The sequence below is a fragment of the Procambarus clarkii genome, chromosome 10 (genome assembly GCF_040958095.1).
Source record: "Procambarus clarkii isolate CNS0578487 chromosome 10, FALCON_Pclarkii_2.0, whole genome shotgun sequence".
NCBI lineage: Eukaryota > Metazoa > Arthropoda > Malacostraca > Decapoda > Cambaridae > Procambarus > Procambarus clarkii.
Window position 1 is genome coordinate 53076595 of NC_091159.1, and position 27683 is coordinate 53104277.

At 39.0% G+C, this 27683-nt stretch overlaps 1 protein-coding gene across 8 annotated transcripts in view; it reads left to right on the plus strand.

The window, feature by feature from the left end:
* The window catches only part of LOC123775015 (protein SLC31A2), a 35486-nt gene extending 9206 nt beyond the window's left edge, over positions 1-26280 (plus strand). For 6 of the 8 annotated variants that reach the window (XM_045769748.2, XM_045769754.2, XM_045769781.2 and 3 more), the window contains 3 exons: positions 3556-3637; positions 3948-4146; positions 8778-17394. In XM_045769748.2, the coding sequence (XP_045625704.1) occupies positions 3556-3637; positions 3948-4146; positions 8778-9342 (846 nt within the window). In that variant the 3' untranslated portion in view covers positions 9343-17394. Of the gene's footprint in view, positions 1-3555; positions 3638-3947; positions 4147-8777; positions 17395-20880; positions 20947-24242 lie in introns of those variants that run through there. The other 2 variants (XM_045769811.2, XM_045769801.2) reach the window with 2 other exon arrangements.
* The last annotated feature ends 1403 nt before the right edge of the window (positions 26281-27683 follow it).

Consider the following 27683-nt stretch of genomic DNA (forward strand, 5'->3'; position numbering starts at 1 on the left):
TCTCGTAAAGGCATTCCGTATTCCGACTTTTACCCGGTTATCCATTCCTCAGTCCTTACCCGTTGGCAGGCTTCTTGGTTGTCTGTTACTGGTAACAAGCTACGTACTCTTAAATGTTGTGTTTCCTCGTGGCCGTCCTCCTTCCACCGTAACCGGCGGTGGGAAACAGCTCTAGCGAGGTTGCGTATTGGCCATACTCGCTTAACCCATGGTCACTTGATGGAGCGCCGCCCTGCTCCTTATTGTCCTAGTTGCATTGTCCCTCTTACGGTCGTGCATGTCCTTCTTGAATGTCCTGACTTCCAGGACGAGCGTGTGTCTTGCTTTCCGACCGCCCCTCGCGGTCACCTGTCCCTCGATAGAATTCTTGGTGACTCGGATACTTTTGATATCGTTCGCCTTATGCGTTTTTGTTCTCGTATTGGCATCCTTGGTGATATTTAGCGCCCTCTGATTATTTTGCGTATTTGATGGTGCTACATAGCCTTCCCGGTTTGGTGCCTTCTTTTGATAATTACTTACTTACAAGGAAACTTGTACCAGTATAGAGATGCAGAACTAGAAAGCAGGACTGATACAACTTAAATTAGGTAGGCCAGAGAATAAGAAAAAACAAAGAAAAAAAAAAACAATAAATTACCCCATATATTTTACATTTATAATTTCTCCATGTTATCAACCAGGTTGTATCTATGTTCACTTTCTTGGACGTTATACCATAATTTTGTTACCTCATAAATTATGCTTACCAAATGAGTACAGTTAAAAAATAATGGTCACCTTGTTAAATCATTAACTTCAATAAGTTCTCTTGGAAATTGTTCACATTAAAAAGTTTACCATGTAAAAATTACCAATAATTTGTTGCCTACATAAATGTTACATATATATTGGCAAAATACCAGTAATTTTTACTTTGTTAGTTTACCCCATTAAATGCACACTTTATAAATAGTTCGTTGTACATTTTTTAATGTGAATTTTGTTGGTCCAAGTTAAACATGCCCAATGCTATTAATAAAATTGACTTTCACTATGAAGTTTTCCTGGGAACTGTATTTATACCAGTGGCATCACCTCAAAGCACACTATACCCTCTAAAATGCAAATGAGGGATTCAGTTTTTCCTAACTTACACATAAACATACAATATTTGAGGGTCAGATGATCAGATACATAATTTGTATGTTTAGCATACTTGGGAAACCAGAAATGCATTAGCTGTAAATGTTATGTTTAAATACTTGTATATTATATTTTTGTGGGGTTTGTTTTTGCAGTGATAACAGATGTTTTAAATACAACTGGAGAGAGTAGTATTGATATCTAATTTTAAAGAATGCATCCTAATACCAACCAATATAAGATTATTACTGGCATTAGTGTTTAATAGCACTATGAAGTTTGAAAAGTTCCTTCAGAAGGTACCTGATCAGCCAAGTTGTTAAAGATGTTAATCTGTGGGCTAAAAGTTCCAGCAATGTGGCCAGTCAGTCGTCGGGTTAGCCTGGTCTCGGGAGGTACAGTATCAAATAAGAGTGCTTCAAATCTCGAACTAATCTCTAAATTGACTTAAATAAATGTTAATATAGTACGGTATTTGTAAACTGCAAATTGTAATTTGCTTTTTTTATTAAAATTCAAAAAATTTAAATTTTTCTAATTACTGTAAACCTGTATTACTTGAATGAAGACTCCTAATGGCATTATTTGTTTCTTGTTGCTCTTGTTTTATGAAATGGCTAATATTTCTCCCCCTTTTTTTTATAAGGGATTCTAATTTTTTCTTTCTAATAGAAGGAATTTTAAGTAGTCATTAATTTTGATGGAGAACTTATCATTTCATAGTTTGATAGTTGTTATCTTATCATAGCTAAGATTACCTTTGTATTGAGAGTACTGTTATCTGACAGGTTACCTGGAACATCAACTGATGTGAATAGAAAACTTTGCCAAATTAATAAAATGTCTAAAATTAAGTGCTATATATATAGTACTGTAAAGTATTTAATCTTTGTTACAAAGTTCAGGAATGTTCAGTACTGCATTACAGTTCACCTGTAAGATTGCTTGGTGTATCTTGCACTGATTTTTATTCCTCTCCTTGCATTGAAAATAATGTGATGCATCTGGAAAATGACAATTTTATTGTTCTTTCCTTTAAGCTCTAAGTCTTGAGCAGCAGATAAAGTAGTTAGCTGGCTTATTTCCCCATTGTCTTGACAATCTTTTAATGATGACATTGCAATCTAATTACACAATATGTGTAATGGTTTCATTACAGTACTGTGTGTGGTTTTAATGCAGTAGTGTATATATAACATAAAGCAATTTAAACTACAGTTTGTGTAAGGCGAATTATTTTACTTATTTCACAAAACATCAAACTGGCATACAATGTGTTGTACTGTATTTTGTCTTGGTTTCAGTCTGTCAGATGTCCTAACTGAGAGTATATATTCCAGGTTAACCTTGTGTAAAGGAGGAATTGTATATGTTTATCTCTCAGAATGTTTGGTAATATGTTTATTGTTTGTGATGTGTGTATATGTATGTATTAACACGATGTACTGAATGGGGTGAGAATAGCTTGAGCTACCTCATCCCTTTGTGTGTATTTTACCTCAACAAACTTATTTCAATTTCAATTATATTCCAGGTTTATTCCCTCCAATTAGCAAGTGTACTCATGTTTAAGTAAGATATGCATCATCTGATAGCACTATAAATTTTTATGATTAGATGCATCTCATTGTATACCGTATCACAGTGGACACAATGGAGGGGAAGGAGAGTTCTTGAGACTCACGATAAGCCTAGATTGTTGACCCATCTTTCGAGGGCAGTGCCTGCCAATGTTCTGGCATGTCTAAACTTTATTCGGTATTTGTAAAGGGGTAATATTTTGGAATTTTTCTTATCTGCATATTTAAATATGATTTTGTACAATTTTAGTTTGTTCTAAATTTTTGTTGACGGCAACTTGTATATCTGCTTGAACTTTCAAAACTTTGTGTATGATGGTATAAGGAAGACACCTGCATTGTTATTGGACCATGTAGCTTTCTGGTTGTAGATCTTGAAATTATTGTAACCCCATGATAGAAGGGAAAGAAGACCTTTCATGATACAGTACCTCATAAACAAATAAGATGTAGATGTAGCAAAAGAGCAAATTATTTTTTGTTAGATATTGAGAGAACATCATCATATTGACATGAAACTTCTCTCTCCTACTGTAAATGTATTGTATAAGGTAGGTTTAATGCCTATTAATGCCACAATGCTTTGAAAGTTCCATTGTACAGTAAACCAAATAGGGCACAACACTAAGGAAAATTAGCACCAACATTAGCTAGTAAACAAAACAAAGTTTTGCTGATTTTGGTGTTAAATACTCCATCATGTATAGTAAATTTTAAACTGGCTGATCCTGAGGTCTGGCTGCATTCCACTGTTGTGTGTTGTAATGTTTCATAATTATTGTAATTATACAGTATTAATGCAACTGGGAGTATAACTGTACAATCCTTAATTTTGCTTTTATTGTTTTAGCTGAAAATGCACATGAGCTACTACTTCTCGTCGACAGTCTGTGACTTTCTCTTCAAGGGCGTTAACATCATCACAACATGGGGTAAGTGGTGCACCTCTTAATCTTTTGTTGTCTTGCTTCCCTGAGGTGCTGTAAGCCCACAAATAAATAGAAAAATGTTTATTCAGGTAAGGTACATACATACATATGTACCTCAAAAGATTCAGATAATTTAATAAAACTATTGCTGCACATGCCGTCTGATTTTAAATATCCGTTGTCTATTGAAATCGATTGGAGGGAAATCTATTCAAGGAAGACTGCACGGTGTCTTGATGCCATTTTTCACTTTTTGCCATTATGGTATTATTTATATAACAAAACAAAACTATTTACATATTTTTTCTTTTAGGAATGGTGTCATTGTGCCTTGGACTTCTGTCCCTTTCTGTACTGGCAGAAGGTTTCAAAGTAGCAAGATCCCAGTTGCTGAAGGTTGCAGCATCACGCAAAACTGGTTGCAACAAATACGAGATCCCTGAAAGGTCGCCTCTCTTAATGTCTGAATCGTTTCTTGGTCGTAGAAATCAGAAGTTCTTGTATAAACGCAGGTAGCTTGGGTTTGTTTGGCTTGTGCTGAATTGTAAAGCATGATGAAGATACAAATTTTAAATCGGTTAATCTGTTGTCAAATTGTGAAATGCAACCGTAACAAACTTGTACTCATGGTTATGTTTCTATATCTGGCATCTTTTTTTTTATCTCTGAACTCTCAAAATTTTAAGGAATGGCTACATTCAAAGTCTTATTATAATTCATTGTGTTGGGGGGACAGGAAGCCAGAGTGTATTCATACACGTTAGGCTTATATCGAGCCCTCCCCAGGTCGAATTGCTGACCCTGCCCAGGCTTCAACCCCACAAAAAGTTGACTGTATCCTGAGTACCTACTTTATGCTATGAGAACAGAGGCATTAGGTAAAAGGAAATGTGCCCAACCATTTCTGTCCCGCACAGGATTTTAATTCAAAATTCTCGATTGTGTATCAAGAACAAACCCAACTGTACTACCGGGACCCTTTACAAGTCCTGTTGGGCACCTGATTATATAGGTTTTACAGGTTTTTAGAACTTTCAGAGCTAGAAGCTCCTGAAACATTTTCTAAAACATTGAACATGCTGGTTTGGATGCTGTGAAAGTGAAGGGTCAGAAAGTATATACTGTACATAGTTAAGAAACTATAATGGGGAGAAACATGGAGAGGGGAAGGCTCAAGTAAATTCAAATATTAACACTTTCCCATCTCCAGCGCAAGCTCTCCAGCCTACCTCAAGATGCGCTGAGCGTTTCCCGTGAGCATGCGGCCATATTCAAATATGTATACTCTTTTAAGTTTTCTCACCTCAGTTTTCGTGTTAATGCATTCATTTTAGTATCTTTTTGTTTGCAATAGAATTCCCTACAGGAATATATACATATGAAGTCCAAAAGCCCAGCATGCCACCGGCACCAAACTCGCAAATCGGCCAAGGGTTACCCATGAGCGTGCTACCCCACCAAAATGTGTGTACTCTTTTTCGGGATTCTCACCTCAATTCTCGTGCTACGTCGTTCATTTTGATATCAATTTTTTTGCAATAGAATTCCCTACAGGGGTATATACATATAAAATCTAAAATCCCAATGCGACGAACACCGCCCCCCCCTCCCTCACCCCCACAGCAAAGGTGAAAGTCAGCCGAGAGTTAGCTGTGAGCGAGCACGCATTTGCACACCCGCTACACCTGCACACAAGTGTGTATAATCTTTTTAGTTTGATAACATCAATTTTTGCGTTACATTGTTCATTTTGATATCAATTTGGTATCATTGGTGCAAAGTTTAAAACGCGTCCCAAAATGATCGGGCAAAAAAGGTAATTTTAACATATGATAAATTTGGACGTCAGATACATCCCTACCGCACATCAGCAGAGTTAATTGTGGACATCATATACATCCTTCCTGAACGAAAGTGTTAAGGACAAAGCATGAATTATAAAGAAAGTATGTATAGAAAGGAAATTGTTGAAGTGAATCAGACTATCCAGTGGCATCGCTGTGCGAATGTCGCGATAGTAGGAAAATAAACTAAGAAAATAATTGCCCATTTTGCTTCCTCTATGATGGTGTTTCCGAGAGCAAACACTCTAACTGATATCTAATTGTAATGTTCATAACTAAGATTATGAGAATAAGTTATTTTCATCATGGCTTTGCATTTCATTTATGTATAAAAGTGGTTTTAGTTATATTTTATCTTGCATTAATTTGTTAGTATAAATGTTACAAAAATTTTGAAAATGTGTTAAATTTGATATACTGTATTATGTCCTTGCTTTGGGGATATATTTTGGTGCTTCTGTATATATTTTACATTATTAGAGCTAAGGTATGAGCAATACAGTACAGTACAACCTTGACTCAATTAATCTTATCTTTGGTAACATTGCAAACACTGTGGATTGAATTTACACACCAGGTTTGCCAAAAAAGTGTATGATAAAGTGAGGTGCGCACAAATTTGCTTAAAATACAGGCTGTAGTCTACCAACCTTTTATGTTGAAAGTTTCATACTATAAACATTTCTTAAATTATAAATATTATAAATTATTATTTTAATAATAATAATATCAGACAAAATCTTTGCCCAAAAATATATATATCATGAACTGTACAGTACTGATGACATCATGATTGGCATTAGCTAACGCTTCAATCTCAGTTTAGCTGGACGGGTGCGAGCCATTTGTACAGAGGCACTATGAGCTTTTTTCCTTGGTGTGCATACAATGTGTTAGTTCATAAAGGAAAATTCCTTTGTGAAATATATTTTTACTCTATTTTTAGCATATAACAAGATGTCTTGGAAGCAAAATTCACACAATCGACAGGACCTGCACCTAGATTGTGCTGGTCCACAATGGAATGTTTTGCCCATTCCTAGCAGATAGGGCAGACCCTGAACTGAAAATAACCTTGTATTAAACACAAGAAATGTCAGAGGCATCAAGGGGTAGCCTTAATTAAAAAAAAAAAAATGGAATATAATGCAGTGCCTCTTTCTGGTAGAACCCTGGTGGCTTCCCAGTACTGGGTCATATCAGTCACAGGTGTTTGTCTGGCTTATGGAGACATTTGCCAGAACCTGACCCCTCCCCCTCACAAAGGCACATGGGGTGGGGACTATTAATCTTACACCACTGAGAAAACAACCAGAAAGTCAGTGAAGCTTTACAGACAACTGCAACATTCATAGAAATCAAATTACCGAAATGGCCAAATGACTCCACATAATTATTCAGGGGAAATGAACGAATCACTTTAATGAACGTGATTATATATAGCTTTAATACATATAGCTGCCATCAGGCAGTTATTGGTATTAATGGGTTCACAACAAAAGCTAAGCCCACATAACAAGCTGAAGAGAGAAATGCACAGGAAGTCAATACTAAAATAAAGGAACACAAGAAAATAAAATGGCCCCTGCAGGACGAATGAAATCCAAGGATGGTCAGCAGTTACCTTGAAGCAGAGGTGCTTGTCCACAACTGATGGACTGGAGCACTACAGGTAAGTCACCACCATAACATTGGCAATAGAACTGAGATGGGGAGCTGGCGGAAGGGGAGGAACCAGGCTGCCTGGTGGTGGCAATCGGTACTAAAAAGTTTCAAACTAATTTGAGCGAATCCTTTGTTCCATGTGAATCATTTGCAGAGTTGTTTGGCAATTTCAAGGCTTCGTTTTCTGTGAACCTTTCAGTTGTCCATAAAGCTTTGTTGTTGTTGTGTTGATTTAGGGGCAACGGCGATCGTGGAATCGGATGCGCCCCGGCTGCCCGATACCGGGAAATAGCGGAGGGATGGGGTCCCTATAGTCTCTAAAGGCCATAGACCCTACAATCTCCTCAGGCCACAAATTTTACAGTCTCTTCAGGCTGCTTTGGTGACTTTCTGGATGCTTTCCCAGTGGGGTGGTAAATTGTCATTGTGTTCCTGCACTGAGGGTGGCCAGGTTTTGGCTCTGGTTCCCGATAGGCCAAACAGAACTTCCACAACTGATGACCCATTAAGTTGAGCAGTCTGATCAAGATAGGTTCAGGGGGGCCACTGAGGGGCTTCTCTAGAAAAAATACAAACTATGTGATCTAAATATTAAGGTCAGTGTAAAGACACTGGGACAGACCACAAAGTGGGACTTCAGTATGTTACTAGATTGTGTGGTTCTTGAAAAAGTTGTTATAAGTGAATGTTACTTTTAATGGTAGTCACATTATTGAATATAATCTGAAATTTGTAAAATGTAATTTAATGTGATATCGAGTGATCATGAAGATATTCATCATTTCAAATTAAAACTACTGTACTGTATTTATTAAAATGTATTTCATAGATGTTTTGCTCATGCTTGTTTTGTGTAGTGCTGCCAGTTTAGGGTTTGTCACACATTGGCAGATATTAAGCAAATGTCCAAACCTTGCTTTTGTCTTTCACTTTTTATTTATACATATACTATAATGTTGTATGTTTATTTATAAGTATATTGCTCTAATGTTGTGTACTATACATATAACTGCTTTATACCTTCCTCTTTACACATGCTTTTACTCAGATATAAGAATAACGTACATAAATTTTGGCCTCTGTATTGCCATTTGTATGACCTGTTATGGCAAGAGTGGCTGTAACTATTGACTAATTTACAACCAACTCTAAATGTCTTAAAAGTGTGTACACTTCAATATGGTCATTCAATATGTAGATAAGGCTAGTCATAAATAGAATATTGGTGTACATTGTGTTTGGGAAGAGTGGCACGGTACAGAGTGGTGGGGTTCATGAGTGTAAGGTCCGATTTTTTTTTTTTTTTTAGCAAGGTATTGCTTTGAAAATCTAGTGCTTTCAATATTTTAATGTGGTTAAAATTTCATGTATTCTTGATCTGCTGATACTGTTGGACATGCAGTTTTCTTATTAGGACTTAAATTTAGGATATTGAATGAGCCTTGAAGTTTTCCTCTTACTTATGAGGAAATTGATTGAACCAAAATTGAACTATACTGTATTAATAATGCAATACGTGTACTTGGATATTTGATGACAGACCACAGCTGGGGGCTACATAAATTTTAAGTTTCATTAAGATAATTTAGAACATTAACAAATATTAAACTGATGTAATTTAATTTTCTCTACAGGGTGAAGTTTCACATACTGCAGTCTTTCCTACACGTTGTGCATCTGACAATAGGATACATCCTGATGCTTGTGGTCATGACATATAATGCATATTTCACCATCGCAGTAGTGAGTGGTGCTGGCCTTGGATACTTCTTTTTTGCAGTGTTTGATCTTCCAAGCAAAGTACTGGGTACCTACCATTCCAATGTAACTAAGGCATCTACCAACTCAACTTGTGGTCCAGAAGGTAACTCGTCAAATGTACGTAGTTCATATGGGACAACAGGAACTGTGCCGTCGTCTGTGGTGCTTCGTCCCTCGTCTGAGCTTGAGCAATTTTCTCGTAATATTGGCAGTATGGATTTGGCTTTTGAAAATGTTAGAGGTGAGCTTGGCAATTCAGGGATAGTTCAAGGACAAGATGATCAAATTGATGAAGTGGAGAAGCTGCATGAGGGAGCCTCAGAAGAGGACTGTGGGGATAGAGACATTGCAGAAGGACACGTAAGTGATACAGCTCATTTACTACCTCAGGAAACCATAAAGGTTGAGGTACAGGTACATGCTTACCCTGAAGAATGATAGGTAGAGTAAGTGCTGATACCTAAAAGAATCTTAGCCATTTTCACTTCTCCAGATGGTTCCAGCAGAATATTACTATAAATAGAAGGTTATAATGGTGATGTGCATGTTTTAGCTATTTGCACATTGCATAACAGCAGTGTGGAAGGCGTTTCTCATTGGCTTCCTTCCTGTCTCAAACGAGGCCATTAGATCTGGTGGTTGGCATGCAAATACTGTGTTAGAATAAAATAAGAGTACATATAGGATATTTATGTAACTTTATGCAAAATACAATTTACAATGTATTGTAATTTTAAAGTTCTTGTTTACATAGCTAGCTATTGAAAGATAGCTAAACAAGATTGGATACCTTGCATTCTATAGAAATATTATAGATATTTGCTGATTTTATCATCAGTTATTTAATCTTAGTTTTAAGTGAAGACGGTTGTCAAATACTTTATTAATGCAGAAAAGCAGTTCATGTTGAGGAACCATATTCCAGCAGTGGAATTTAAGTTGATGCAAGTTCTTTTCTGCAAGACTTCTATATTCCAGGTCTTTCATCAGTTGCAACAATAATCTTTGGTAAGTATCGCCCAATAATTTTGGTGTAAACTTAATGGTTGTATGGACTTACTTACCCCATTATTGTATCGTACGTGACTAGTGTAAGTTGTAGTGTTATTAATCTGCACTTGCTTCAGTTGTACTGGTACCAGCTTCTGTGTGTTTGTTGATCTGACTTACAAAATTGCTTTAACTTTATTTTCAAGTTAAGAATTTTATGTGTGAGGGGTAATGTTGTCAATATTCATTTTTATGTAATGTCTTTATGAGGGAAGTGATCACATCATGAGATTTGTGTTGTCTGTTGGAATTTTTAAGACTGCTTAACTGCCATATTTGTTGCTTAATCGTATGTCTAGTCACATTTATCATTATACTGTATGAAGATGTTTGACCAGTAGCACTAGCAGCATATGTTTATATGTACCTCATATGTTTTGAGGATTTTGACTTGCAAGTAGCTTTTATTTGCTGAGGCCAGTCAATTTTGCCATATCTTAAATGCATGGAATCAAGATAGATGCAGATACAAAGAAATTTTGTACTCTTGAAGCTTGGTATACCCTTCATAGTCTTTAATTAAATTGGGTTACATTTGTTGCATCACCTATAAATAAGCCGATAAAATTAATCTTTTTACGGTTAGGCTTGTACTACTTCATAGAAGTGCTGTATGTTAAAATGTATGTACACTATTAGAACCAAACAGAAAATGTACCGCTGGCTGTTTCTTGCATCATTTAATTCATACTACAGTAATTCATTTTATTGGGGATAGGCAGCCTATGTATATATATTCAGTATGTTAGGCTTATATTGAAGGACCCCCTTCCCTGAGGTCAGACTACTGACCCTCCCCAAAATGCAATTCTACAAGAAGCTGACTAATTCCTGGGTGCCTTTGTCTTTTTACTGCTAGGTGAACAGAGGGATCAGGAGATAGGAAATGTGCCTAACCATTTGTCCTTGTCTGGGATTTGAACCTGGGATTCCTGATTGAGTCGAGAACAAACCTAAGACATTGTTGAGCATTAATCAACCAAGTCATACCTTTGGAAATCATTGCCTTTATTATGTAATCTCATGGCAGAACATTGCTAGGTAAAATCTGTTAATGTATGCATTTCTTGACAAAATAAGATGCTTGGGCACATTTGCTTACTCCTGATGCCCAAGTTCACTTGGCAGGAAATAAATACCTGGGAGTTAATTGTTGTTGGCTGTTTTCTGGGAAACTTTGGCTAGGGAAACCTTTGATAAGTCGAACATGGTTCTTGCCTCTAGCGACCACAAACTGGGAGCCATATTTAGACTTGTTCATCTCTACATAGAAATGGACTAATTTAATTTGGTTCACTATCACATGTACAAATGTTCCCCAAATTTGTCTTGTGTTTTGGTTTACAAATGCAAGTGAAGTGTGGAGTTTGTTTCTGCCCCTAATGGGTGTGCCAAACCATGCTTAGAGGTAATTTCAAGGCAAAAATTTATTGATTTAATTGAAGATGTCTACTTAAAGTAGTTATAAACTACAAATACTTCAGGTAGTTGCATGAACATTTACTGGGCTTGGAGACCTGTTTTAAAGGTCCGAGAAACTTGTCAGACATTGCTGCACTTGATTTGGAATTTAATTTACTCTGGTCACTTATTGTGTTATAGAACTTTGTGTGAATAGATCACTATCATTTAGCAAAGCTAAAGGTTAACAGTCTGTCATCCATTCAGTCAACATGCCCAAGCCATATCAGTCTCTTGGCTTGTTGAATTTTGCACTCCACATATCTTCATGGCACTCGACTAAATATTCTTCTTGCAGTTACCTTTGGCTGATATTAGAGGATTCCCATAATGTGAAATATTCCCTTTCTTCCACATGAAATGCAGTGCTAAATTGTTCCACCGTACAACTGTCTGATAATTATTATGCTGTATTTGCCGACAAATTAAAATAGTTGATAGTGAACGGAATGTTTTTCCAGGCTACAGTTCCTCCAAGACTCTACTCACCCTTAGCATTGTGTAATAGCTATATTAATATTGTTGTGGTCATGTACAGTATACAGTATTACATTATGGTTTTCATTAACTGTGTACACTTTAATACGTACAATATTTATATTAATAACTATCAGTGTATAAATTTAATGATGTACTAGATACAAATATGGTCTTAAATTTATCTACACAAAATTGAACACAAAATAATGGGCTTAAATTTGATATTTAGATTTGTGAGGACCTTGAAAAATACTGGCTGGGAAACAGCAGTTTATTGATTTACGGAACACATTACCAGGTTACATGATAGGTGTGAGATCACAAGATTGTTCCAAGCATGTGGTAGACATATATGAATGAGTCTGAGTGGATATAATTAGAAACTGCCCCTATGGGCCAGTAGGCTTCCTGCAGTTAACTATACTATTTTGTTCTTGTATGGAGAAAGTAAAAATGTGAGATCTCATAATTTTCATATATTGGCAGCCTACTGGTGTGCTGGCAAGAGGTTCCTACTATCTGGGCAGGTAACATTAGGGATGCTTTCAGAGTGAATGTTATTATGTTGTCCACATACATCCTGAGTGGATGCCTGCAATGTATGGCTTTGATACAGAGGCAGGAAATACCTAGTCATCTATAAAATAGATGTGTGATACTGTATGAGGAGAGCAATGTACAGTACATTAATTATTAGTTAAAGGTGGCATGTCAGGGGAGTTGGACTTCACCTCCTATTCATCACTAGGTGTAGACGGTTGGAAGCAGCTAAGTGAGAAGGTGGTGGAGGCCAGAACCGTCAGTAGTTTCAAAGTGTTATATGACAGAGTGCAGGGAAGACAGAACACCACGAGCATAGCTCTTATCCTGTTACTGCACTTAGGTAATTACTAGCAGGTGTTTGTGGCAGCATCCGTCAGTGTGAAGTTTCACTGGGCTCTCCATTAATATCAGCAGGTGTTTCTGAGCAGCTTCTTGTACAAGCTGCTGTGATGTTCAGGTGACAACAGGGGGTTGGAATGACTGCATGTACATTGGAGTGATGCACAGATATTGCTTTGTAGTAGACTGCTCTGTCCTGTCAGTTTTTTTTTTCTATAAATGCATTTTGTATGGAGCAAACAGATTCTATAGTTCTCTCAAACAGAACTCTACTCTATAAATGATGACATTTCAAGTATGCATTATCCCTTCACTTTATGAATAGGACCAAGGGAGGCAGCAGAGTCATGCAGCAGATGCATCAAATGAACGTGACGAGGAAGGAATCCTTGTCACAGCCCTTGTGGATTTGTTCATTTGATGCATCACGCTATTGTGATTTCTGTGTGTAATGAAGTAAGGGCGAAGAGGTAGAACGGCCTATTGACATAGCTTGAATGCATGGGGGGAATTGTGTAAAATCCTGGGGCCAGATTCACGAAAGCACTTATGCAAGCACTTACGAACCTGTACATCTTTTCTCAATCTTTGGCAGCTTCGTTTTCAATTATTAAACAGTTAATGAGCTCCGAAGCACCAGGAGGATGTTTATAACAATAACAACAGTTGAATGGGAAGTTTTCATGTTTGTAAACTGTTTAATAAATGTAACCAAAGCCGTCAAAGATTGAGGACAGATGTACACGTTCGTAAGTGCTTTCGTGAATCTGGCCCCTGGTTTGTCTCGGAGAGGCTGCAGGATCCAAGTAAATTCAGTAGAATTTCTGGTTGCAATTCTTATACCATGTCGTAGCTCAGTCGATTAAGACAGCGTCTGGGATGCTCTCGGACGTCGCTTCGAATCCTCGTCACGGCCCTTGTGGATTTGTTCATTGTATTTTCCTACATAATTTAAAAAAGCTGAAATACCTTTTGAATCCTCATGGGGTATTTTGGGGGTAAAGCAGAACCTGCAAGAGGTTTGGGAGATTTCACTAAAGTAATTCACTAGTTGGTAAAGCACAAGACAAGTGTTAGGTATCAAAAGGCTGAAGCACTGTATGGGAGTGTTGATCACGTGATGAGCATGGGTGGGAGAGAGCACTGCTGTGCTGATTAGTTTGCACCACACAGGAACCACCTTACCTTGCATCAACCTTCACTCACTTGCCTTTGAGTACATAAATTTGAGAACAAAATTCATACTAATATTTTGATATATCTGGATTTATTACTACTGTATTTAATTTTTTAATATTTATGCATGTTAACACACATTACAGTATACTGTATATAAAATGATTTTTATTATAAAATAATACTTTATAGTACAGTACAGTATAATAAAGACTTAGTATCTAATTAAGTTTTCCATACATGACCCTTTGCCTGGTCAACCACTTGTAAGCTGCCTTGTGTGCTGTAAACATAATGTGTGTGAAATTGTAAGTATGTATAATCATTGAAAAATAGTTTTGTAATTTACTGAAATACTGTATAAACCTTTTTCGTGTGCATATTAGTGACACATTTGTGTGTATCAGTGTTCCGCAGGTCTTACTGTATCAGTAATGATTATGACCCCAGTACACCATACAGTATAGGTAAAAAAAAAAAATGAACAGAGTTGATGATATTGAAATAAAGCAAAAAGTAAATATTTGTGGCAACTCTCACCACTTGAATGGCTCGTGTGACCTGTTCGAGGGCATTTGCTGCAAGATTAATCATGAATTGGTGATGTCATCACTAAAATTCTTTGCTTCACTATAGCTAAAGTAAGTACAGTACGATATTGATTTTTTTTCTATCCCGTGATCAGGGAAAACAATTTTATAAAATTCCATGATTGTAACAATATTAGAATAAAAAAAATTTGAATATTTTTCTTGAGCACCTCAGGGTTTTCATATGTAGCAGGTCCACAGTGCAGGGGTTAAGATAACTCTCCATACTCCTTGCGGCTACCTTGCATTGATTTCGGGACCAACGTCCCCGTGGCCCAGTCTCGGACCAAGTCTCCTGGTCAACACCACCTTGGTTTTCCTAACTACTCTTGGTGGTAGACATGTTTTCAATTCACAAATAATTAAATATCAAAAGAAAAATGGATGAAAGTTCTTGAGTAACAAGAAGCCACATTGTACTGGCACAGAGGAAAAGAGCTTGACACATCCGGTGCCACATATGTCTCACATAAACTGTATAATACAATTTATAATACAGTACATTTACAATAAATCATTAATAATTAACCCCCTCTAGCTGTGCCAGCTATTTTAGTGCAGTGTTTTGCTCAAGAAAGACAAATTTTTGAAAACATTTTCTTCTTTAAAGACCATCCAGTTCAGCAAGAATATCTAAAATATTTCTGCATGCCATGGTTGAGATGATGTGTGTGCCAGAGAAGTTGTGTGGATTTAATAGCCAAGTTAAGCAGAAGCCGGCTGTGGTTGCTGGGTGGTGAATGATGAGGGATTGCAATGTGGCAATAACTGCCACGTTAGAAACAATATAAAACAAACATTGTTTGTTTTACACTTTATTTTTTTTTATCTCGCATGTATTAGTGTATAGAGATCTGATTGTATTTGGACCCCTTTTTAAAGTTTTATTTTTATACTGAAGTTCAATACAGTACTGTACTGTAATTGTAATTTGTCTCTATTGATCATCATATTGTTTTCCATTGTCCATTGGAAGACCTTTTTTGATATGATTCTAATTTTTGTTGTCTTCACCAAGGCCAATTTTTTGTATTTTGGTGTCATTAAGGAAAGCTTGACACAAAACTGTGGGTTGTATGCCTGTGTATATCTTCTATGATGATAAGAAAGAGTAATGGTGTGAGGACCATACCTATGGGACTGAGCTATGGCTCAGAACGTATTGTTTGATTCCTGGCTTTTTGCAATCTATTTGTTAGATAATTTTAAATCCACCTCCCTACTTGTTATTCCCAAAGTTTTCATTTTATGGGCTATTACTCTGTGGTCACAGGCTTTTGTAAAATTTTCATATACAAGTCTGAAGTTTAGTTAGTTTCCAGTGCTTCGGTAATTGCTTCGTAATCAAGTAACTGCGAAAAATGAGCTTATTGCTCTAAAACTGTGATTTTTGGTGCACGTTTCTTGCTACTGTATTGTCAGTATTGTGGTGTCTCCTCGCACCCTCGTTATGCCATGTGCTTAAACATTGCATTAATATCTCGTGATGTCTTACAAATATTGTGCATTTGACACCCATTTGGATTAAATTAAGCCCCAAGATGCCCTAAGGTAGAATCTTTAAATAATTTGTACATTAGGAGAGTAGTATCATATTGTGATGCAGCTGGATAGCAGTATATCCTGATAAAGCAAAGATGATCTGCATTATGGGTAAGTAGCATATATTTATAGTTTATTCAGGTATATATGGGAACAGGTATTTTATTGTGAAGATTGTAAACAAACTAAGTTTAAGGCTCTGAAATCTAATCCATTTTTCCCTGTAAGGTTAAGTTTACTCTGTATTCCTGTCTCATTCAGCAACATGCATTGAAGTACATGCATACAACTGCTCTATGTATTGACACTGTCAAGACATATGACATGGCGCTCCGTGCTGCAATGTGGGGCTTTTAAAACACTTATTTTCTTAAGGAAAAATCAATTTGATTTAGAGTACTGCTAATCCATTCCTAGGTGATAAGCTCATACCTTTGACTTGGTATATATATACATGTTATATATATTTTTGACCATTATGGGAATATTTAGTAGCTTTAATTTCCAGTTTGATAAATTATTACCAAAACAAAATTTAAGGAATGATTGTATGTAATTTCAGTAATTGATTTCATGATTGCAAGCTTTTTTTTTTTTTTTTTAGATTAAATATTTACAAAATTGTTGTGATTGTGTTGCCAAACATGTAAACCTTTTACTCGAGACTTGAGAAATGTTACCAAGTGATGGTGCTGTTTTCCCTGTTAGTGATGTAGAGATGTACACTCTATGGGCAAACATATATCACCAGGTTGTAAGAAAGTTTGTGAATCAGTTAGATATACAGTAATATTGTCATATAAATATTTATTTTTTTTTGCAAATTCTACTGATCTATTTTCGTGTGGAAAAGGTTTTGCATTATTTTATAGGTAGTAACATGGAAAGGAGGCATCTTGAGCATTAAATATTTATCCATACAGTTCTGTACACACTACAGGCTTGTATATTTACTTGACTATATATTATGTATTGTTCTATTATTTGTAACATGGCTTTGCATAAGGCTAGTATTCCAGGACCAAAGAAATGTTAATTATAACATATTAGTTGTGCAAAAATGTGAGTGGAATTTGTTATTGTCTTATCTGTTTAGCTCAAAATGCTTGGATTGCCCAATATAATAATATATCTCTGTGATATACTCTGCTTTTAAGTCATAGGTCGAAGTTGACACCCACTCCATCCCCCAAGAATTTTTTTTAAAACTGTGCGTGTGAATTATGATAACATTTAGATGAAATAATTTTTCTATTTTGTGAGCATTTAATGCAAGTGTAAATTTTCAAACATAAAATTACCCCATTTATTACACTTTTATTTAGCCTCACTTGGGTTTGTTCATTCATATATTCATTGGCAAACGTTTCTAAGCAGGACCCTCTTGGCTGCTCTTCATGCTTGGTCCAGGACCCATCCAGAACACAACTTGCACACCAGGCCCTTGTTGACTTTGGGACTCACCATGACATGTTACTTTTCAAATAGTCTTGCCACATAGTCCAGAGGCAAAATGACAGTGGAAATTCAAAGGTGCTGAGTTGTACAACCGTTGCTGAGTTGGTTAAGGCAGGTGTCTGGGAATTACCAGAATGCAAGTTCAAGTCATTTCATTGCCTCAAAATAATTTTCATTGACATATCACACCATTGTGATTTCATTGCAATATTCAGTGTTGTAACATCACCTATTGAGTATGGCCACTACCCTGGCCATGGCCTAAGTTCTGGTGTTGAGCTCTACATTCATACAAAGAGTTTACACTTGGAACCTTGCTCGAGTACCTCCTTGCCAGTTTCCTATTGCCAGATATTTTGCTTGTGATTGTAGTAGTATCACATTAAAAAAAAAATTTAGACTGTGAATGCTTCTTCGTCATTTCCATTGTGAGTTGTACTTGGTTTGGTGAGCACATGTCAAGTAACATGCCTCTTGTATCTGAACTACCACTTTGTGGGTTGAGCCTCAGGTTTAAATGATTTGGGTCCAAAGCTTCAGGGGTATTCTTGAACTACATCACTGGTTGGGACTCTTTGGTGTCTCCTGCTGGTGCTGAAGCTGTCTGCCTGTTGCAGTTTTATGCTTTTATTTTTAACTGATGATACAACATTACATGCCTTTCCATGTACTTCCACATAAGGCTTTCCTAAGAGCCTTATTGGATGTATTTCTAACAATTTATTGTATCGCTCCCCTGTTCCTTTGGGCCACACCCGTTAAGTATCCTGTAGAAGTGTCCATCCCACTGCTCTCGATCCTTAAGTGAGTGGTCTGGAACCTGGACTTGTGTATGTGTGTAGTGCAGATCTTTGGGAATCTGCTTATGTTCTAACGAGTGCTGGTACTCCACTGATGCATGTGAAATTGCCTGATATTTTGTCCCACTGAGACACTGTTGTGCTTCTTTTTGGGTGTACTGTAGTTACCTCGGTTGGTGAGGAGAGAGGAGTTTAGTAACAGGCCCTGTTACTAAACTGTCACTTCCTGGGGATTTTTTGGGGCTCCATGTGTTATTTGTCCGAGTGAATTTGGCCTTTATCTTTCCTTGTCTGTGGTTGGATTGAGGTGCCCTCCAGTCAGTGGTTGTGCCTCATACTTTGTGGCAGCACTCTAAAATGTACTTGGGGTTTTGGTGTCTAGGTTTCTCAACTTGCCCCCCCACCCTTCTCTCTTTGCCTGTTTGTGGATTGACCAAACTGTTTGGGATGTGTTATGCTTTGAGTTCTTGTGGCCTTCCCCCTTCCTCTTTTTTAAATACAAAGGCGAGTTCAAGAGTAACTGACTTCTGACTCATTAGCAGACTTAGTGCTTTCTCTTCCATCGGCACATCTTAAGCTTTCCCCTACTAGTTTTCCCCTGGAACACAATCTACCAATTGGTTTACTAATAGGAACCAAATTACTGCTAGGTGAATGGGTGAATGATTAAGAATTGGTTCCCAAATGTCCCTCCCTGTTCAGGTGTCTTTTGACTTGGCCTGGTTTGAACTACAATCTTTTGCAGAGGGCTGTGACCCCTTCCTGCACATGCATGGTAGTTGTGGAGGGGGAATTTGCTTTGGGGAGTTATCTAGCTTTGGGAAGTTTTAGTACTGTTTTACAGCTTGCTGGTGTTTAGATTCCGTTTAGGGCATTTTCTGGTGTGCTGACCTGTTCTGATTCTCTGTTGTCTAGCTTATGTTCAGGGCTTGTTTTGTTTGTCTGTTCAGTACGTGCCATACAAGCTTGGCCTGGTTTCCTGTGGAAATGTTTATTTTTTCAGATACTACTCATTAACAGGTAAGCGTTCAGGCCTGCTTGGTGACTTCACATTGTTTCAGCAGACTGGCCTGGTGTCACTCTCCTGCTGGTAACAAATAAGCACCTGTGGTTGAAGAATAAAGAAGCACCTGGAGCACTCAAAGGGGCACATTACAAAACAGTGAACTTCCGTAACGGGACAAAGAACCACCACCACCTTGCCTTCCCTTGCTAAGCTAATTCTTCAGGTGCAGACGTTGAGTCACAATAACGTGGCTGAATATATGAAGGCTAATCCTTCAGATTCTGTTCTTACTATAAAATGTTTATTCATTGCCTTGCAACATTGACCACTTGTTCGTCAGTTACCAGTGAAGCTTGGGAGAGAGAACTTGGACAATACTCCCAATACTTATTTTCTCTGATCATTCCTTGGTACTTGTATAAAATAAAATCTTTACCTACCCCTAACCATGCCTCCAGAGAAAAGTATATATCCTGCGCGAGCGTAGTTCTCGTCCTGTAACTAAACCTAGGTACAGTAATTAGTCGGGTAAAAGTTGCAGATAATAATTTATAAGGAGATGTAATTAAACCATAAAAGCTTGTATTAAGAACTGGAATATTAAATGTGAATATGATTTTCATACGAGGATTTAAAGGGATGGCTGAACTTCTTGGTGCGACTTGGAATTGAGGTCCGAGCATTTTTTAGAAGAATTTAAGTACTGTATGCCTAGAATTCTCCCTGTAGCTTAGAATTGGGAGCTTACATTTCTGCACATACTATACAGCTCTAAGGTCCATATAATTCATGGGTATTCTTGTTATAAAAAATGTGAATTATCAATTCCTTTTCATGTGGTGTAGTGTACTTGTATTATGGTAATTTGTGTGATGTCATGCCTGGGTAACAACTTCTGTCTTCCCTTCTACATCTATAATGTACGTATTATCAACTACTGTTTCTAAGTTTTTATTGCTAATATCTTCGTATTACTAAACAAAATATGTTTATGCAGTTTTTTGACAAATGTTAAGAGAAGATTAGTTTCTAATAAAAGTTAAGTGTGTGTATTAAACAATAGATAAAGGCATTAAATAACACCTTTAAATAACTGCTACAATGAATTAATAGACAAATTTATATAAAATATAAGTTTCTATTTTGCTACCATTTTTTGTTTAACCAGCACCATTAAACATTTTGGTCATATAAGGTAAAATTCTCAAGTATTGATATACAGTAGAAACCTTAGGCAACACAAAGTTTATTACTCTTGAAAATTAATATTTGATAAATGCATAAATATACAAGGACTCAACCTCAACCAGCATGTATATAAGTATGTTCAATATATACAAACATTTACTTTTGTTTCATGTTTATAAAACAGTATTGTGCAATTTGATACATTTAGTCCTAAAAAATGTTATAGTAAAGCAACTTGTAATTACTTTATATTTTGTGTACCATAGGAAGTCATTGAATATGACCTCAACTATTGATATTTTCATTATAAGCATTAATGTTATATACATTGTTGTCTCTGCAGGCGAGCCACTGCAGGTAGTTGGCACTACCAATGAAGGTGGGGCCACCACCATGCTTAGAAGCTACCGTTAGTATGATTAATTCAGTACAACCATACTTGACTGTTGTTTAACCTGTCAGTGTATTTATACTGTGTTGTATTTATCAAAGAAAAATAGGATTTAGTTTTTATTAATAGATATTTGTATTACTGTGTATGCATGATAAACTTATTTTCTGTAGGGAGCCCCGTTGGCAACCTGAAACTATCCAAACTGATGTGTGCTGTGTTAGTTTGGGGGTCATCAGTCACAGGAGTTCTTAGCTGGGCCCCAGTGCCTGGGCTTTCCGTAGCTTTAATTCACCCTATGGGCCCTGGAAACCCTCCTGTGGGCTCGGATATACAATGCCTACTTCCGATTTTGTGAGAAGTCGAAGGTTGTTTGTTGCCTCTGCCTCAAAACAATCGTCCGTACTGCCTCCGTCACGCTGCTTGTTGGGTCGGGGACACCACCGACCCAGAGTTTCGCGGGCCTTGTTCCCAGCTTGTTCTTCATTTTCCTCATTCCTTGTCTGTTGATCTCAAGAATTAGACAGTGGCTGTGTTGCATACTTAATTCTCCTTACTACAACGAGTCAGGATGGTTGCTCGGTTGGAGGCCCCGGAGCTGCCCCGCTTGGGTTTTAGAGACCAGGATTTGAGGGCGTTGGTTGCTTCAACCTTGGTTCCTTCCCAGATGGGCATGGTACGCTTTGCTCGTTCCTTCCTTGCTTCCGGCTCCCAAATGTCTGAGGGTTTCGGGGTTTAGCTCCGGACGAGGCTCTGGTGGCTTTGGGGTTGCCCCTTCCAATTCAGGCGCTGAGGTGGTCGAGCCCGATTTTCTCGGGCTCGACCCGAGAAAAGCAGACGCCCTTCTTGGAAGCATTCCCCTGGATGCAGCCTTTTCTTCAGGGGGTGGTGGGCATTGAAGCGGGCTCTGCCCCGGGTGCCTTAAGGCTCCTCGGATACGTTTTTATAAGGTTTTCTTCCTCTCGGCTTCCCCTTGCAGAGGTTTGGGAGGCCCTTTGCGTGTACCACCTGCGAGACCTGGTTTACCTCCTGGGAGACCTGTGATGGATCAAGTTTTGTTTGAGTTCGGTTCCTCTTACATTAATCGGGTGCAGATCGAGGTTTTGGTATCTTTCTGGCTGGCAGCCTGCCTCAATGACTGGTTGGTGTGGGCTCCCTGCCAGTCTGCTTGCCTAGGTTCTGGTTTTTTCCCAGTTTGCCAGATTCGGGTTCCTGGTAACTTGGTGGAAGTCCCAGCTGGTTCTGTCCCAGGTTCAGGCTTGGCTGGGCCAAGTGTGGGGTTCTCGGACTGCATCTGTTTCTCTCCCTCCTGTGGCTTGGCTCATGTTGCGGTCCCGCCTTCAGCTGTTTCTGTGGGGGACCTGGGTCCCTCGGCAGTTGCTCTAGCAGCTGTGTGGGAGCCTGAACTTTGCCCTGCTGGTTTATCCACAGGGCTGGATTTGGCTTTGGAGGCTGTTCTGGTATCTTTGGAGCAGCTTCTTTCACTGCTCGTGATCGCTGGATTAGTTTTCCGGTGTACTTCCATCGGTTGCTGCATCTCCGGCTTCCTCTTTGGGTTTTTTGGGTTCGGTGCCATGCCATCTTCCTCTCCCCCTCGCTCGATGTGTTCACGGACACCTTGTCGTTGGGGATTGGGCAAATCAGTTGGGGATTTGTGACCAGCCAGGGGCATTGGGTGCCGTCATTCCTTCGAGCTCATAGCACTGGTGCAGGTATTTGCGGCTGTGTGGAAAATGCTGCAACAGATCCAGCTTCCTCAGGGCTCAGTGATCTGGCTCCATTCGGACTGTTCCCCATGATTCATTGTCTCATCCATGGGTCTCCTCTGTTCATGGCTTTGGGGCTGGTAGCTTCGTACAGCTCTTCTGCCGAATTCTCGGGGCTTAGCTCTGCACCGTTCACATTCCGGGTGTGTCCATCATCCTAGCAGACAGCCTGTCATGATTCATTCCTGTTTCCACGGAGTGGATGGTCGACTCCACCTTCTTCCTTTGGCTTGTTGGACATAGGTGGTGGACCTCTTTGCATAGGTGGACCTTCCCTGACTGCGAGGCTCTTGCAGTAGACGCTTTTTGGCAGGACCAGGCAAGGTGGGGGTTCCTGTCCCTCTTCCACCCGGTCTAGCTGTTGCTCCGGGTTCTGGGTCGACTGGATTCATATCTGGGCCGAGTGGTTCTTCTGGCTCCATGGTGGCTGGCCCATCCTTGGTTTCAGACGCTGCTTGCTCAGTGTCCAAACCCGGGTGGTTTTTCCGTGGCTCTGCTCTTTCAGCAGGTCGGGCTAGTGAGGTACCTCGCTGGTTCACCTTACTGCTTTGCACTACGCATCTGGTCTGCCAAACGCATGTATACTGCAATTTATATGGTGATCGGGTGGCTTCTTTGATGGTGTTCTCACCTACAGTTTTCTTCCCAGCGACAGTATTAAGTTTCTTGGAGGTCTTTGTCACTTTCTTTCTCTTTGAAGGTTTTCATCGATTTTGGACCAGGTTGCTTTATCCTTTCTCTCTTGGCTTTTTCTGGATTGGCATCTCATGCCTAATACTGTCGCTTCTTATTGCTCGGTGTTGGCAGAGCCGTTTCAGCATGCGTTCAGGGTGGATGTTGCTTCCACTCCATTCTACAAGCTTTCACATGCATTTTTTCACCTCCAGCCTGCTCCTGCACCGCCTGAACCTTCTTGGTCTTTTGACCATGTTTTTCTTTTCTCCCCGCTTTTTTGTGGCCCCTTTGGTTAGGAATTTTTTTGTTTGCCTTGGCCTCTGGGGGGTCGGGTTGGGGAGCTTCATACTTTCCACCAACTCTAAGGGTTCTGTTCGTTTGGTAGTATAGTGGTGGGCTGCCGGCACTCACCTCGCCCCTAAGGGGGTAGCGCTAACAAGCGGAAGTGCTAATTACATGAAGGGTTGCTTGCTTGGTTTCTCCGAGAAAGTCATCTAGCACTAACTCCCCTAGAAACTTTCTAGGGGTGTTATTTAATCTTTTGGGATGTAGACTGGACAGGTTAACCAGACAGTGGTCCATTTGATTCACCTTACCTTTCTGGGTCCTTTCCTGGTCAATGGCAATTATGACGTACTTTAAATGTAAAGTGCTCATAGGCCATTGCTCCCTGCACCTCTCTGAGGGGACCAGGTTCTGGCTTGTGGTCCCCGGTAGGCATAAGAACTCCTGTAACTGATGACCCTAAACTAATATAGCACATATCAGTTCAGATAGCTTCAGGGAGCATCCGGGGCTCACCCAGAAAATGGCATTTCATTACATTCAACGCTGTTTTGTTTAATTACATAAGTAATCTCGAGTCTGTTTCAGTTATGTGTAGCAAAGATGAAATCGAGAAAAAAAAGATAGAAGATAGAAGATATCGTGATAATGGGAAGTGTGAGGACTGCCACCAGGTGGAGCACACCACTCTGTCTCTAGTGAAGACCCAGGATATCCACAACCCTGTGTGATGCCCCACTCATTGGACTCAAAATATATATTACCAATGCTGCCACCACAGTTGTTCAATGTTGTGTTCTTAAATCTATTTTCTTACAAATTTTGTGTTTATGGTGTGTGAAATTCAAGTTTAATAAAGTTAGTGGCTGTGGTGTGTGCATGGGCTCTGTACCTGCCTAATTGTGCTGGTAGGGGTTGAGCTCTGGCTCTTTGGTCCTTCCTCTTGTCTGTCGATTAATTTGTGTACCGGTTCCTATTGGACTATATCATATGTAAATTTGAAACTGTATGGAGTCTGCTTCCACCACATCACTTCCTAATGCATTTGATTGGTTAACTACTGACACTGATCAAATTCTTTCTAATGTCTCTGTGGCTCATTTGAGTATTCATTTTTCATCTGTGCTCCCTTGTGCAATTACCACCTTTTCTAAATAGTCTGTCTTCTACCATATCAATTCCTCTGAGAATATTGTATATGGTAATCATGTCTCCTTAACTCTTCTGTCTTCCAGGGAAGTGAGTTTTTATTCATGTGTTCTTTCCTCATGACTCATATCTTGTAGTTCTGGGACAAGTCTGGTGGCATACCTTTGAAACTTCTCCAACTTCATCTTGTGCTAGACATAGGCTCCACACTATAGGCACACACTCTAGGATTGGCTTGACATAAATGGTGTATGTCAAGCTCTCAGTTCTGACCTTCATTCCCTGTCCAACCTTCCACATGACCACTTTGGTTCAAGTTAGCCTGTCCTGACTGAAGCTTGAATGTGTCCCTGGCCCTTTGGGATGCTTATTGGCACATCAATCTACATCACAGGTTCAGGGTCTGGCTAGGTTTTGTTGTGAGGTGTTAGGCTTAGCTGCTTCAGGATTCTTTCCTTTGGCTTGATTCTGCCACCCTCTCCCACCATGTGATTACCAGGCTGGTGCAGGTCACTGTGGCCTGGCTGTATATGTTAGAGGTTTGTGTGTTGGCCTACCACGATGACTAGCTGGTGGGAGCCCCCAGTTAATCCACATGTCAACTGGCCAGAGATCTAGTTTTTTACCAGCTCACCAGATTTTAGGTTATCTCCTGGTGAACTGGAGATAGTCCCAGGTTGGGATTTGGCTGGAACTTATTTGGGATTCTTGGTTGGCGTCTCTTTCCTGCCTCCGGCAGTTTTGTTCAACTTGTAGCTTTGTCACCTTCTGGTGTTCAATTGGTCCCCGGGTGACTTCTCAGCTGGTTGAGCAGTTGTGTGGGAACTTGAACTTTGCCTGCACTGTCTTTTTCAGGGCAAGGTTTGGCTCTGAGGATTGTATCAGTTTCTCTGGTTCTGCACATTATGCTGCATCTGGGACCAGTAGGTTTGAGCACAGCCCACCCTTCCTTGGATCTTGTTTTGCTGGCTTCGCCTTAAAATTTTTGGGGTTCAATGCCATGGCGCTGGTGCCTGGTCTCTGGGTTGGAGCTTCGTGACCAGTGCTCACCAAGCCGCCCAGGGTTGGTGGTAATCAGTACTAGTGAATTTTGAGCTAGTTTAATTAAATCCCTTGTTCTGTGTGAATCATTTGCAGAGTTGTTCAGCAGTTTTGAGGCTTCGTTTTGTGAACCCTCCAGTTGTCCGAGAAGCTTTGATGAATTTCTGGAAGCTTTTTCCGGTGGGATGGTGGATTGTCAGTCACTCCCTGCACTTCTGTAAAGGGGGCAGGTTCTGGTTCTTGGTAGGCCAAACAGAACTTGTGTGACTGATGTGACCTGTTAGCATGGAGCAATCTCTGCAAGAAGGCATTATGGAGACACCAAGGCTCCTCCAGAAAGATGCTTCATTACATTCAACACTTTTTACTAGTATGTATTATGATAAAATATTAATGACGTTAATACAGTTGTCTTAAAAATAAAATATAAAATATTGTACTGCTTTAAATTTTCACCAACCATATTTGGGAAGTATGTTGTGATTAAATATCATCATTCTGGTTCACTCCCACCATCTTCCTCCAAAGATTTCATTTCATGAAATATTGTGATTGTATTATATAAGTATTATATAAGTGATTATGTTTAGTATATCACCTATGCACGTAGTTAATAAGTCAATATTGACTTTACGAATTTGCGAGAACGGGTTGAATTAGTGCATCATGGCTGTTGGCTTCCAGATTTGACAGTATACCCAAAAATTTAATACATGTTGTGTCCTTATCAGTTTACGAATGATGTACCACTTCATGGTTGATTTTCCATGTGTAATTACCTAAGTGTAATTACCTAAGTGTAGTTACAGGATGAGAGCTACGCTCTTGGTGTCCCGTCTCCCCAGCACTCTTTGTCATATAATGCTTTGAAATTACTGAAGGTTTTGGCCTCCACCATCTTCTCACTTAACTTGTTCAACCGTCTACCACTCTGTTTACAAAAGTGAATTTTCGTATATTTCTCCGGCAACTTTGTTTCGTTAGTTTAAATCTATGACCTCTTGTTCTTGAAGTTCCGAGTCTCAGGAATTCTTCCCTATCAATTTTATCTATTCCTGTTACTATTTTGAACGTAGTGATCATATCGCCTCTTTTTCTTCTATCTTCTAATTTTTGCACATTTAATGCCTCTAATCTCTCCTCGTAGCTCTTGTCCTTCAGTTCTGGGAGCCACTTAGTGGCATGTCGTTGCACCTTTTCCAGTTTGTTGATGTGCTTCTTAAGATATGGGCACCATACAACCGCTGCATATTCCAGCTTTGGTCTAATAAAAGTCGTGAACAAATTCTTTAGTATTTCTCCATCCATGTATTTAAAAGCAATTCTAAGGTTAGAAAGTGTAGCATAGGCTCCTCGCACAATGTTCTTAATGTGGTCCTCGGGTGACATTTTTCTATCTAAAACCACCCCTAGATCCTTTTCTTTATCAGAATTCTTTAAAGATTTCTCACATAATTTATAGGTTGTGTGGGGTCTATGTTCTCCAATTCCACATTCCATAACATGGCATTTATTCACATTAAATTCCATTTGCCAAGTGTTGCTCCATATACTTATTTTGTCCAGGTCTTCTTGAAGGGCATGACAATCATCTAAGTTTCTTATCTTCCCTATTATCTTAGCATCATCAGCAAACATCTTCATGTAATTGTGTATTCCCACTGGTAGATCAGTTTATGTAGACAATGAACATTACCGGTGCAAGAACTGAACCCTGAGGTACTCCACTCGTGACATTCCTCCAATCCGATACCTTGCCTCTGATTATGGCCCTCATTTTTCTGTCAGTTAGGAACTTTTTCATCCATGTTAGTAGCTTACCTGTCACTCCTCCAATAT